This window comes from Phycodurus eques, chromosome 4, assembly GCF_024500275.1.
Source record: "Phycodurus eques isolate BA_2022a chromosome 4, UOR_Pequ_1.1, whole genome shotgun sequence".
Lineage (NCBI taxonomy): Eukaryota > Metazoa > Chordata > Actinopteri > Syngnathiformes > Syngnathidae > Phycodurus > Phycodurus eques.
Genome location: NC_084528.1, coordinates 19,976,198 through 19,990,700, shown reverse-complemented (window position 1 = coordinate 19,990,700; position 14,503 = coordinate 19,976,198). Strand labels below are relative to the sequence as shown.

Below are 14,503 nucleotides of genomic sequence, written 5' to 3'. Positions count from 1 at the left end.
GTGTTGCGTTTATATTTTTGTTCATTGTAGTTACTCATTGAGAAGAAGAAAAACTTGGGATGCTGAACTTCATTCACACACCTCTTCTATGACAAAACTAAGTCAAGATCACAAGGAAGTCCCTTTTGAAGTTTCACCCCCAAAAAAGTTACGCAACACCTTTTAAAAAATAAATTTCATTTTTTATTGTATTTTTTTTTTATTAACCCCAAGCAGACAATGTACATGCAGACAGCAAAATATGTGCACTTCCTGACAGAATGGACACTTTTTTGCTAATGTTAGCATTTAATGAGCACATGGTGGCCCTTCACTTAGCAACGTGATTCAGTTCGTGAGATGACTCTCTATTGTTTAACGAATATATTTAGTTGTTTGTTTGTTTTTTTAGATATTTCACGATGACAGAGTGGACATGTTAAGCTTGATGACATCCAACTACACACGTAACATAATATGATGAAAATTACAAAACACAAGTGTTTCTGCAACTATCCACTGCTTCAGCCTGTATTGAAGAAAGACAAAATGTTGGCCGTAATGTCACTGCAAACAGCTGAGGGTTTCTTAAAGGGGCCGTTACGCCAAGATGACAGGGAAGACAGCAATTTCAGGGACACATGCAAAATTCAGTAGGCTTACGTAAATAGAATATGCATGATCAACAAAACTGGTTTTAAAAAATTATTTAGTATCATTTAACATCGTAGCACACACACTGTCATTAACAGAGCAATGTGTGTGAAATGCCAAAATCATGTACATACGATGGAAAAAAATGGTATTAAATGAAGAAAACACATCAAGGGACTTATAATTCTTCTGGTAAGTGTGCACATGTTTGAGCACTTATAATAAGACTTTAGAGTTTAATTATTCTACTACATTTTCATGATGACTGGGTGATTCTGAAGAAGACACCAAAGGCACTTTATAGTGATATTAACCCAACTCTTCCAGTCAGCATTCTTCAGATCAATACGACTGGTGTCAAAACAGGGGTTCAGGACATTTACAGAAAGATTTAGCCCAATACCTATAACTAAAGGTGATATTGAAGTTAAAGGGGGAAAAATAATACATGAAAATTAGCAACGGCAAACATTATTAGAATTCTCTGTCTGCTGCACAAGCTGTATTTGGGCTTATGGGAGGCATCTTGTGTGTGTGATTGAGAAAATCCATTTTCCTATCAGCATACAAATGCTGGATTGTCATTTTACATTGTCCCCCACACGCATTTATTGTCACAATTGGATGCCACTTGCTTGGCTTTTCCTAGGGCTCAAAATCCGCTTTGCTTATGGCATAGCGGACAAAGCCCTTTAGTTGTTTCTGGCATGCAGACACTTTAGTTTTTTACATACTGATCTATTAAATAAAGCTGGCGTCTACCATTGAATAGCTGGCCTTGGAGAAGGGAAAAAACAGAGAGCGCAGACAGTCTTGACATTCCGGCGCTTCTAGTTCTCTTAGGTCCTATTTTGGTTTTTAAAAATGCATATTATTTTATTGGATTTTGTTTTTTGTTTTGAGGAACTGAAAACTGAGCTTTTGGAAATGTTCAGCCAAGGTATAGACTTTATAAAACATTTTTCACCTTGCTCCCTTGAAATGACATTACATTTGTGCATCAGTGTCTAATTTTTAAATATAATAAAATATCTGATATACAAACCCTTTCAGAATTATGGCCAAAAAGTTCAACCTTGGTTTCATTGGACCATAACAAATTCTCCCAAACTGTGAAAATGTGTTAAAAAATGGGTCCGAATTATGAACAGTTTCAAATAGTACTTAGTGCAAGCAAAAAACCTTCAGGCTTCTGCTTTAAAAAAAAAAAAAAAAGTCATGAAAAGACTGCTAGAACAAATGGGCTGTGTGTGCTGACCCCTGTTGACCACCAAATGAGTTAAAATGCAATTTGATTTGTTAATTGTGAACACAGCCACATCTTAGTTGCAAGAGTACTTGCATACTTGTGCAACCACATCATTTCAGTTGTTTATTTTTACATCCTCTCAAAAAGAGAAAACAAAAAACTATTGTGTTGTACAGGTTAAACAGTAGGTCACATTAATAGTGGAAAATGTTTTAAAATGATTTATCTCTGTCTCATTTTTTTTACATCACAAAAACCTAGCATTTGAACAGGGGTGTGTAGACCTCTTATATACACTGTGCGGACGAGAGATGGTCAGTTGACTTTGTTGACTACGGCAAAAGTGAGTTGGTTCTGATCGTGCTGCCCATATGAGTTGCCTTGGTATTGATGTAGGCCTTATTCAACTCCATATTGTTCATTTTTACAACGCAAACAAGTTGAGACTGAATCAACATTTAATGTAGCCTACATCAAGACTCATTCATCAAGAATCAACTCCACACAACTAACCACATTTTTTTCACAATCAGTTAATTGATTAATCGACTAATATGCCCATTCCTAGTTTGAATTTAGCATCAAGTAAGTTTCTTGACATGTTTCAGCATGCATCTGTGCTTATCTGCATTGGACGCATCTACTCTCAGAGTACTGTTGAATTAGTGCAAGGTTTTATTGGAGACGATGACTAAGGAAGTGGCTTATTTTGGTCTGATGCGGAAGGACCTTCAAAGGTTGCATCCCAACCCTTGTGTTGCACCTTCAGCTGGGCTAATACATGTCACTGGGTTACATCATACATCAAGAGGAGCCAGATGAAGTGGCTCGGGCATCTGGTTAGGCTACCCCCTGGAGGCCTCGCTGGCGAGGTGTTCCGGACATGTCCCACCGGGTGGAGGCCCTGGGGACAACCCCGGACACACTGGCGAGATTATGTCTCCCAGATAGCCTGGATTGATACCGTCGATTAATCTTACTTCATCTCGTTTTCCGATTGAACTGTAGACTTTGCACTCTTGCCAGCCCCAATTCCATTTTTTTAAAAACTCTTTTTTTTTTTTTTTTTTATTCCCAGAATATGTTATCCAATAAGTAGACACTAAGAAGCAGTGGAAACTGAGGTTAGAGGTTTTTTTTGGAGGCTGGCTGTTTTTCAGCAGCTTTATCTCAAAGTATTTGACATGTTGTGATTATAGCACACAATTGTTGAGGTCACGGTTTTCTGCACATCTGTGGAGGAGCTCGGCCTCTCTGGACATGTTTGGCAACGTGCCACATCTGGTACATGGCAACGAAGTATACAAGCCTAGAGACAGAAAAACAATTTCCTTTTCTGAATAATTGGCCACATTTACCAGCAGTTAAAATAGTCTTTTGAGAGCGATGTTATCAGTGTGTGCACGTGCGTGAGTGTGTGTGTGCGCGCTGTGTTCATAACATAGGGTGATCAGTTTTAACAAACAAATCTTGTGTGTGTGTGTCGTAGTGTTCTGTAAGCAGCAGCATGGAAATATACCTTACACCAGCTATGCAATAAACCCTATTTTCTGACCTATGGAGTCAAGTATTAGAGGATTGAAATTACAATTCTTTATTCATCATTACAGTATATAAAAAAAGACTTGCAACGCAGAATGCACTATAGTAGACATAAATTGGTTTAAACCTCTTAACCGAAGCCTTGCCTCTCCCAGAGAAATCAGACAGGGGGCATTTGAACATGACCAGATACATTGACCCTTTTGTCCTTTTATGGGTGACAGGAGTGTGTTTACTTATTATAATTAGGACCAGCTGGCATGCACTTGCAATTTACAAGAAAATTTATTTAGGAACACCGGTGTGAACAAGGGCAGCGCAGTGGTACAGTGTTGTCAAACAGCAAGTAGGTCTTTGGTGCAACCTTTTTTCTGTACAGCGTATGTTCTCCTTCGCTTAAGTTCTCTGTAGGCGCGCCGGGTTTCTCCCAAATGTTAACATCGCTGTTCGATTGCAACCATCCATCCATCCATTTTCTGAGCCGCTTCTCCTCACTAGGGTCGCGGGCGTGCTGGAGCCTATCCCAGCTGTCATCGGCAGGAGGCGGGGTACACCTTGAACTGGTTGCCTGCCAATCGCAGGGCACATAGAAACAAACAACCATTCACAGTCACAGTCATGCCTACGGGCAATTTAGAGTCTCCAATTAATGCATGTTTTTGGGATGTGGGAGGAAACCAGAGTGCCCGGAGAAAACCCACGCAGGCACGGGGAGAACATGCAAACTCCACAGAGGCGGGGCCGGGGAATGAACCCAGGTCCACAGAACTGTGAGGCTGACGCTCTAACCAGTCGGCCACCGTGCCGCCCGATTGCAACCAATGAATGTCAATGTCATTTATTTATTCTTAAAACGGACCACAAATGACTGCCAAGGTGGATATTTATTAGAAGAGATGTCAATGTTGTACATTCACATTTAATGATTCAAAACCGAACTAACAATAATACTAACAATAATGTCGGTGTTTACAAAGTTAGACTTTGTGCGTAGTTAACTAGTAGTGTATGTCAGACTCAGCAACAAAAGTATAGAAAATTTTCCTTGACCAAGCTTTTCTGTGCTTCGTTCATGAAAAACTAATAACGTTTCGGTTTCCAGTCTCTTCATAATAAAAATACAGCAGTACTAGGGTTGGGCATCGTTTGAATTTGAGTGATTCCGGTTCATTAGTTCGATTCCGGTGCCAAACGATTCTCGATTCCGATTCTTTTAGGGGGCTGGGTCAAAAGAGTTTGCATGGTTTATATAAAGGGTGTCCAAATTATGAACATCCATTTTCTTAGCAGCCCAAAGCATAGACTAAAATGAACATTTGACTTGAGGTTCTTTATAACCATTATCAATATCAATCCTACGAACTAAAAGGCAATGTGTGTGGAACTAACTCAATTGACTTAATATTCATTAATTAATGTTTCAGCTAAAAGTTAAATATAGCATTGTTAAAAGTTATTTTTACTGTTTAACTATTTTATTTTATTATTTCACTCACCCAGTTGACTGAGAGTTAACTTAAAAAACTTCAAAATAGTTATTTTAACAATGCTATATAGCTGCGCAGCCCTGTATTCTGTTTCATCACGTCAAATGGTTTATATGTGCAGGTTTTAACTTGACTTCTTGTTTTAAGCTTGCAACCTTTTATTTTGAAGGGAACACACTGGAACTCAGCATTTCGGCACGAAAAGTAACTTTCACACGGCGATTGTTTTTGATTTTATTTATTTATTTATTTTAAATGGATGGAAAGAAATGATATAAAATGCTGATTCCCTTCCCTACCCACCGATGAGGCACAAGATTAGTGTTTGTGATACTGTGAGACGTTTCCGTGAATTTTGTCCCAATTCATTGAGATGTAAATTTGCTACAGTGAAGTTTTAGCCCAATGTTAAGTTTCTTTCTTTTTTTTTTGTCATCGGCGCTTACGTTGGTTTGAAGACTAAAATGAACGCTAAAAACCACCAGTGCAAAAGTACAAGCAAGTTACCTTGTTAGCTGTCTCAATGTTGGCATAGACGTATTTTATTGTTTCACTCACCCAATTGACTGAGAGTTGACTTCACTGAAGCTCCGCACGGTGTAGGCTGAGGCTCGGAGCGGATCAGACGCTGCACATCGGGGAAAAACTCCTTTGCACAATATATTCTTATTCCAAGTGTTGCATTGAGGCGAGTGGTCATTCATTTTAACAAAGTTAAGACACACTTTAGTTCGCTGCCGTTGGGCATAAGCAAGTCATTGTGCACGTTCTTCTTCGTTGGTTTACGCCGCTTCTTCGTTGCTTTTCGCCACTTCTTCTTCGCAGCTGGAGGACTATGCATCGAAACTAGGAACCGAAATTTTAAAATTTGAATGGTTCCGGGAGAACCGGAACGTTAGTTCCGGTTCCAATCGTTTCTCGATTCTCGATGCTCAACCCTAAGCAGTGCAGTGTTGTATAGCGGTCAGAGGGCGGTAGTAACATGTTGCATTTAATCCGTTACATTTACTCAAGTAACATTTTGGATAAACTGCACTTGTCAGAGTACTTTAAATGAACTGTTCTTTTGACTTTTACTTGGGCATTTATGTGAAGAAGGGTCTATACCTTTACTTCGTTACAAAGATTGACATGCCTTTCGCTACTTTTATTTATCTATTCTTGCGTGTGCGCTTCTATTTTTAGATTCCATCTTCGACTTCCGCATAGGGCGCCCGTTGCGCCAATCCAACGTGATCACTAATGTCATTTGACTCCAATCAGATGACACAAGGCAGTCACATGCCCGCACACGTATCCTTCGCAAGCCAATCAAAATGACTAATTTTGGGGAAAAGAAAACAGCCGCAGACTCCAAAAAACAACAGCTTTGTTATGCAGCTCTTAAATGGTGACTGCCCAAACTTGGATGTTTCAGCCCACTTCCAACTTGACAAAACACCTTGCGGTAAGTTGCAGATGTTTCTATTGTTGTTTTGGCAACATTAGCCCTCTCGTATGGTGTCACACACACACACAATCACGCTGACGTCATTGCAGCTATCCCGCGCGCAGTTTGCCTTTATACTCGAGCGCAAACCACACGTGCAGTTTTGAAAATGTACTGCAGTTCCCCTTCAAGGGTGTCGCCACAGCTGGTTGTGGCTAGGACACCACAGGGTGGAATTTCCTCTGCATTTTTTGGCCATTTCCGGTAGCCGTTTTTACTTTCCTTTCCGTAACAAGGAACAAAGCAACAACAATGGCGACCGTGGAACAGTGTCTGCTAGAACAAATGGACCTAGATGACCAGATGATACGTTTAATTATGCAGCAAAATCGATCAAGAAGGCGGCGGAACCAAGGAACCATGGGGAAGGCTGAGTACGTCATCACAGGATGTGACTGAAACGGACCAATCACGAGAGATGATCTCCGCGGCATTCTAAGTGCAGCGACAATTTTTGCCACGTGCGTGTTAATTGACACAGAGGGGCCGCGCGGGCCAATACGTCGGTCACATGATGCAATGCGGGCGTTGTTGGCTGCGCGAGCACGGGAGTATAAAGAAAGGATTCCTGTGAGGCGTAGGACGCTAGGCTTTCTATCTAACTGCAACCTTTGCTAAGGCACATGCTGTTTTCCCACAATGGTTTCATGTTTGGACATAGTCACGTTAAAGGTCAATGAATGAGATACATTTCGTCCATCAGGGTTAAAATGTGCAGTTAAAATGAGATGTTGGTGTTTTGGAATGTACAGAATGTGTTTAAAAGGCAACTCTGAAAATGACAACTTACTACCTGCCATTGAGCTGCAGTGTGTCCATCTGTTGGTGTGCTAATGATGTTGGTGTGCTACGGGAGACTCGTTTCCCAGATCACTCAGATGACTGAGCCCTGCTTCATGTAAGCCACGCAAGCACAGATAATGATGGCACCATTGGAAAGCTGTTCACAGGCCAGTGTAGTGTTCAAAGCAGCAGCATGACTTAGCCATTTGACTTGGAATTGTGCAAGGGGCCTGTAATGTGCAACAAAATGCAACCTTCTGGCATGTTTTTTTAAAAGAAAATTTTAAACAGTGCCACTGCCATTAGTGCTACAGAAAGCTCTCATTGCGAGCTACGTTGGTTGGAACGCCCCTTTGTTTCAATCATGAATCATACGCTGCATCTTCTGGTGAGCCATCGCTATGGTTACACCAGCAACCCTGGCAGTCAATCAGGTTGGAAGGGAAGTTAAGATTTGTTAGGTCGCTGAGCTCATTAATGACAATTCAGTGTTCTAGGTAAAGCAGTCTTGCCTGATTGCTGGCAGGTTAACTGATGGAGAGTTTACCAGCTTGATGGCGATTATGACCATCCACCACCACAATTAAATGATTATGATCTTCCCCTTCTGCCTGTTTCTGTCAGTCCCTATCTGCTCTTTCTTCACATTCACCCTCCTTTTGCACTCATCGCCTTCAGCCTTGTGGAGTGTTCCAGCTGTTTGTCATTATGACACAATCTCAACCTCTCATCCTCCGTGTCTGTTTGTCTCATTTCTCCTGATGCCTGCGTGTACCGAGAAAGAATGCTGCTCGCTCGCTACCTTAATAAACATTCTTTCGGACTCTCTCCTAATACCTTGCCTTCTATTCCATGCTTGTCTCGCCGATCCAGCCATCGCTGTGGGGCACCCTGGCCTCCCTTTCTCATCCCCTCCTCATTTTCTCTTGCTTACTATGTTGAGATTAGGTTGTCGGTGTCATTTAACTTTCCGAGCCACTTTATTGTTTTGGAGTGTCTCAGAGTAACCTTCCTCATTGTTATTTTTGGGCATACCTTGTTTTGTATTGTTGACCCCTGACCTCAAGAAGCCACAGTGGATAAGAAACTAAAAAGAACACAATACTGTGGAAACATTGCTTACTATTAACCTTTTTGTAATTTCCTACCTATCTATCTATCTATCTATCTATCTATCTATCTATCTATCTATCTATCTATCTATCTATCTATCTATCTATCTATCTATCTATTTATTTATTTATTTCAGCCTCAACTATTTCCCTTCTCATCTTTGTTTTTTTTTCCCCCCCGGACCCACTTTTCCCCTTTGCAGATGAAATTGAAATGCTGGAGCGTCTTTGGCTGTCAGGTATCTGCCATAATGACAAAATTGAGGTGATGAGCAGTAAACTAGATATTGACAACATGGCTGGGGTCTTCTACATGCTTCTGGTGGCTATGGGCCTCAGCCTACTGGTGTTTGCCTGGGAACACTTGGTCTACTGGAAGTTACGCCATTGCATGGCCACGAGCTCAGGCAAACTTGACTTCCTCCTAGCTATCAGCAGGGTAAGTTTTTTTTAAACTTATGTTGTATTTTTACAAACTAGCAATCATCACATTCATTTTCTTATAGTTTTAAACTGTTACTGTTACGCCTCTGAATCTAACCAATGTATTAGTCTCTCTCAATTTTTTTTCTTAATGTCAGGACACCAAATATACAACAAAAATATTTCTAAATAATTCTATGCACACACGTGTGTCTGGTCCTGCTCGCATCTGTTACAGAGTGTGAGCGTTTGAAAGTGTGAGGTCTGGGGTCAATTCAATTCCACTCAGTCAATTGAGGAGATTAATTGAAATTTAATTCTGCTCAAAGCCTGGATGTCCTGTTCCTTTGACAGTGACCTTGACAGAGCAGTCTCATTCCATATGCATGTGATTATATCCTCAGAGACAATATTTTCTTGCCAAGTTGTAATTATATTATTTTATGTACAACCCCAATTCCAATGAAGTTGGGACGTTGTGTTAAACAAATAAATACAGAATACAATGATTTGCAAATCATGTTGAACCTATATTTAATTGAATACACTACAAAGGCAAGATATTTAATGTTCAAACTGATAAACTTTATTGTTTTTTGCAAATAATCATTAACTTGGAATTTTATGGCTGCAACATGTTCCAAAAAAGCTGGGACAGGTGGCAAAAAAGACGGAGAAAGTTGAGGAATGCTCATCAAACACCTGTTTGGAACATCCCACATGTAAACAGGCTAATTGGGAACAGGTGGGTTCCATGATTGGGTATAAAAGGAGCTTCCCTGAATTGCTCAGTCATTCACAAGCAAAGATGGGGCGAGGTTCACCTCTTTGTGAACAAGTGCGTGAGAAAATAGTCGAACAGTTTAAGGACAATGTTTCTCAACGTACAATTGCAAGGAATTTAGGGATTTCATCATCTACGGTCCATAATATCATCAAAAGGTTCAGAGAATCTGGAGAAATCACTGCATGTAAGCGGCAAGGCCGAAAACCAACATTGAATGCCCGTGACCTTCAATCCCTCAGGCGGCACTGCATCAAAAACCAACATCAATGTGTAAAGGATATCACCACATGTGCTCAGGAACACTTCAGAAAACCATCCATCCATCCATCCATTTTCTGAGCCGCTTCTCCTCGGTAGGGTCGTGGGCGTGCTGGAGCCTATCCCAGTTATCATCGGGGTACACCCTGAACTGGTTGTCAGCTAATTGCAGGGTACATACAAACAAACAACCATTCGCATTCACATTCACACCTAGGGGCAATTTAGAGTTATCAATTAACCTACCATGCATGTTTTTGGGATGTGGGAAGAAACCGGAGTGCCCGGAGAAAACCCACGCAGGCACGGGGAGAACATGCAAACTCCACACAGGCGGGCCCGTTGATTGAACCCCGGTCCTCAGAACTGTGAGGCAGACGCTCTAACCAATCGTTCACCGCGCTGCCACTTCAGAAAACCAATGTCAGTAAATACAGTTTGGCGCTACAGCCGTAAGTGCAACTTAAAACTCTACTATGGAAAGCAAAAGCCATTTATCAACAACACCCAGAAACTCTGCCGGCTTCTCTGGGCCTGAGCTCATCTAAAATGGACTGATGAAAAGTGGAAAAGTGTCCTGTGGTCCGATGAGTCCACATTTAAAATTATTTTTGGAAATTGTGGACGTTGTGTCCTCCGGGCCAAAGAGAAAAAGAACTATCCAGAATGTTATGGACGCAAAGTTCAAAAGCCAGCATCTGTGATGGTATGGGGCTGTGTTAGTGCCAATGGCATGGGTAACTTACACATCTGTGAAGGCACCATTAATGCTGCAAGGTACATACAGGTTTTGGAGAAACATTTGCTGCCATCCAAGCAACATCTTTTTCATGGCCGCCCCTGCTTATTTTCATTCTGCTCGTGTTACGACAGTGTGGCTTCGTAGTAAAAGAGTGCGGGCCTGCCTGCAGTCAAGACCTGTCTCCCATTGAAAATGTGCGGTGCATTATGAAGTGTAAAATATGACAATGGAGACCCCGGACTTTTGAACAGCTGAAGCTGTACATCAACCAAGAATGGGAATGGAATTCTTCCACCTACAAATCTTCAACAAATAGTGTCCTCAGTTCCCAAACATTTATTCAATGTTGTTAAAAGAAAAGGTGATGTAACACAATGGTAAACATGACCCTGTCCCAGTTTTTTTGGAATGCGTTGCAGCAATAAAATTATAAGTTAATTATTATTTGCTAAAAACAATAGTTTATCACTTTGAACATCTCTATCACTGTCATATGCTAATGTATTTTCACTGAACTAAGATTTTGTGTCTATCAAATATTTTTATTCTCTTCTCCTCAGGGCATGTATAGCTGCTGTAGCTTTGAAGATGAAACAGCGCCAGGGGGTGCTAAATCATTGACTTCTCATCACCACACCCCTATGGTTCCTGTCCCATCTCAACCACATGTTATCTCAACGTCAATGACCAGTCCAGCTATTGCTGTAGCACAGCAGCAGCAACCACCACAACAGCAACCGCAGTCGGTTTACAAGACACCTCTACCTGGCTCTCCTCCCACCGTGGTGCATTCAGGAACAGCAGTGGGTCCCTCCAGCACCCCCATTGCTGGTGCACCCCTCCCTTGCTCCACCTTCCTGCCCCGGCCAGATCGCAGACTGGCTGTGGTGGATCGCTGGAGACTGCCCAAATCTGCAACAGCTACCAACCCTAGGGCTGTAAGGGGTGGTATTCCTGACATGGGACCTTTTGCTCAAAAGGTACTACCAAACTGGGCTTCAACTGCTGGAGGAGGTGGGGGACTTGATGGCTATAAGAGATACTATGGTCCCATTGACCCTGAGGGACTGGGGCCCTGCATGGAGCAGCAGGCAGGGTCCCAGACCCCCAAGACTATGCCAATGGGCCACCCCCAGCCCCCTCCAGCCAGTGTGGCCTTCTATTCTGAAAAGAGCATGGATCATGGGGTAGGGAAGAGGGTGGTGGGTAGTGGCAGCGGAGGTCAGGGGAAAGTGGCTGGTAAACCTCTTGGAACCCCGAGACTGCCTCCTAAGAGTCAAGCCCCTCTGCCTCCTACACCTCCACTGCCACACCCCTCTCCCCCTCTCCCCTCATCCTTTTGGAGAAGACGAAGGCCCAAGAAGCCCAAAGAACCTGGAGGGCCACTGTACGAGAACATTCTGCCCCCGGGGCGGAGGGTAGTGCCACGAGATGGAGTGAGGGAGGGAGGAGGAAGGAGAGCATGCCCCCTTTCTCCCCCACTCTCACTCCCTGTGCCGGTACCCCTCAGCCCCTCCTATACCCCTCCCTCACCGTCAGCATCCTTGCACTATACGTCCTCATCTTCTTCGTCGACTACGTCGTCAACATCCACATCCTCATCTGCCTCATCTTCTCGCTCCACCTCCCCCACATACTCTTATAGCTCCTCCAGGAGCACGCGGGACAGGGCCGGAGGACTTGATGAAGAGGATGATGATGATGATGAGGAGCTGACAGAAGAGTCAAGCCTTCTCCTTGGGAGGGGCCGAGAGCGGGAACGCTCAATCATTCGGCCTCGTTCCTTGAGCCACGGGCGCTTGCCTCCACCTATACCGCCAAGGAAACCACGCACATCATGGGGTGACAGAGAACGTGAACGAGAGAGGGGTGGCAGCCAGCTGTCTCAACTTCAAGAGTGGTGGGCAAGCTGGAGTGAGAGAGAGAAGAGTGGAGGTGTGGCAGATGCTGAGAGGCAAAAACGTGAGAAGAAGAGGAGAAAAGACAAGGAGAAGAGGAAAAAGAAAAAGAACAAAAAGAGAAAGAAAAGGGAAGAAAGGGAAAGAGAACGTGAGAGAGAAAGGAAACGAAGAAAAGTGAAAAGGAAGAAGAAAAAGGCACTCAGGACAAAGAAAAGGAAGAAATCTACTGGGGGGAAAAGATCAGAGCCAGAAGATGGAGATATAGAGCCAGAGAGGGAAGGTGAAGTGGAAGGAGAGAGGGAAGTAGGAATTCAGGACTACTCTTCCTTTTCTGCCCAGTATCGGAGTACATTTGGAGAGAAGCGGCGGGAATCGTGGGATGGAGAGCGGGAGAGAGTGGGAAGAGATGGAGGTGAGGAGGGCAATGACAGGGAAGGGGAGGGCAGTGGAAGAAGTAGAGAGAGGCATTCCAAATCATCACACACTCATTCCAGACATCGTGCCGCCAGCAAGCGCTACCCCAACCTGAACAAACTCCCTGCCTCAGTCAAATTTTGGGTGAACGGAAGGGAAGATGACTTAAATACTCCCCCCACATCCCTGCACCCCTTCCTCCCATCCAGCAAGCGACGAAGAAGTGGAGGCATAGATAGAGATGACAGTGGCAGGGGAGGAGAGAGGCGTCCTTTGTTGATGCCTTATGAAAAAGAGAAAGCACAGACCAGAGAGGGGCTTTCCTTACATGAGTGGGACTCCGATGATGATGAGGATGATGATGATGAGGAAGAGGAGGATAGGGAAAGAGATAGGGATCGGGTAGGGCAGAGAGGAAGGAGGGCAGGTCGGGGAGCAGTGTCTGAAACAGAGAGGGAAAGGATAGAAAGAAGGGCAGAGGACAGTTACTCAGATGAAGGCTCATCAGGGGAGTTCGGCCATTTTGAAAGGTACTGGGAGGGAGGTGGGGGGAACAGCTCTGGGATAGGCGGTATAGGTGGCGGAGGGTGGTTCTTTGGCACATATCCCTCGAGAGAGAGAGGAGGCAGTATCAATAGTCGGGATGATTCCTTGCTTGGAACTAGGGCACAGGGCTGGATTGGTACTGATTTTTGGAGTTCAGGGGCCGGTGTAAGTTGGGAATCAGGGGGGGGGAGTGGAGGACTGGGGTCACAGTTGCCACCGCCCCCCTCAGCATTCCCACCACCAAGGAGATACTGGTCTATGGACAAGATTCCTATTAAGGGAGAGAAAAAGTGGAAGACCGGAGGTAGGAAAAGTAAGAGGCAAGCAAGGGACAGAGGGGAGGAAGCTCGACGGGCCACGATGTGTTCTTGTAGCCTTTACCCACATCCCCATCCCTACCCACATCCACACAGCCGCTCACGCGCCTCCCATTCCAAAAGGCGACCCACCTCACTATCGCATAGCCAGGAAGAGCTTCTCCCCCACTGCAGAAGTTTCAGCGGGGGCTCTCGGCCCAAACCTCTTCCTCTAAAAGCAGATCCCAGTCAGGCCAAATCAGGCAGCCAATCTAACCTCAGCACACAGCCCTCTGACCTAGCACCTCAACCTCCACCGTCACCACCTCAGCAGCCATCTCTTTCTCCTACTACCCTCCCTATGCCTATCCCGCCTCCGCCCTCCTCATCTTCGGTCTCACCTCCAGCAGGGGTGGGGATGGCCGGCCCGAGCCAAATTCAGGCTTCAGCCAGTGCCAAACTCCAGTACCAGAGACTCCGTTCTGTGCCACAGCCACGAAGGTTCTACTCACCTCACCTGCCACTTAAAGCCAAGAGTCTGTGCTCGCGTCGAGGGTCAGCCCACTTCTCCAGCCTGGAGAGTGAGGTATGACAGGGGGAGAGGAGAGAGGGAGACGTAGAAGCGAGCACCTCTGTTATAGCGCACCATGGTGCCATGGTTGCTGGACCCATAGACATGGCTGCCTTGGTAACCATAGGTAATCGATTGACGGCCACCACAGTGGGAACTAATTTGGACAGTGGTGCCAATGCTGTCATTGCTCTGCACGAGAGCAACACCACCGCCACCCGCTCCCTTGTACACGTTGTAGTCAGGGCGACGGTGAGACGCCATACCAGG

At 44.3% G+C, this 14,503-nt stretch overlaps 1 protein-coding gene across 1 annotated transcript in view; it reads left to right on the top strand.

Annotated features, from left to right (window-relative positions):
* The window catches only part of LOC133401938 (glutamate receptor ionotropic, NMDA 2D), a gene marked incomplete at its 5' end in the record, with an annotated part of 59,527 nt that extends 45,273 nt beyond the window's left edge, over positions 1-14,254 (top strand). Inside the window, 4 exons of the mRNA XM_061675469.1 lie at positions 8,499-8,734; positions 11,066-11,633; positions 11,745-13,350; positions 13,807-14,254. Coding sequence (XP_061531453.1) covers positions 8,499-8,734; positions 11,066-11,633; positions 11,745-13,350; positions 13,807-14,254 — 2,858 coding nt within the window. The remainder of the gene's footprint in view (positions 1-8,498; positions 8,735-11,065; positions 11,634-11,744; positions 13,351-13,806) is intronic.
* Positions 14,255-14,503: the final 249 nt, after the last annotated feature.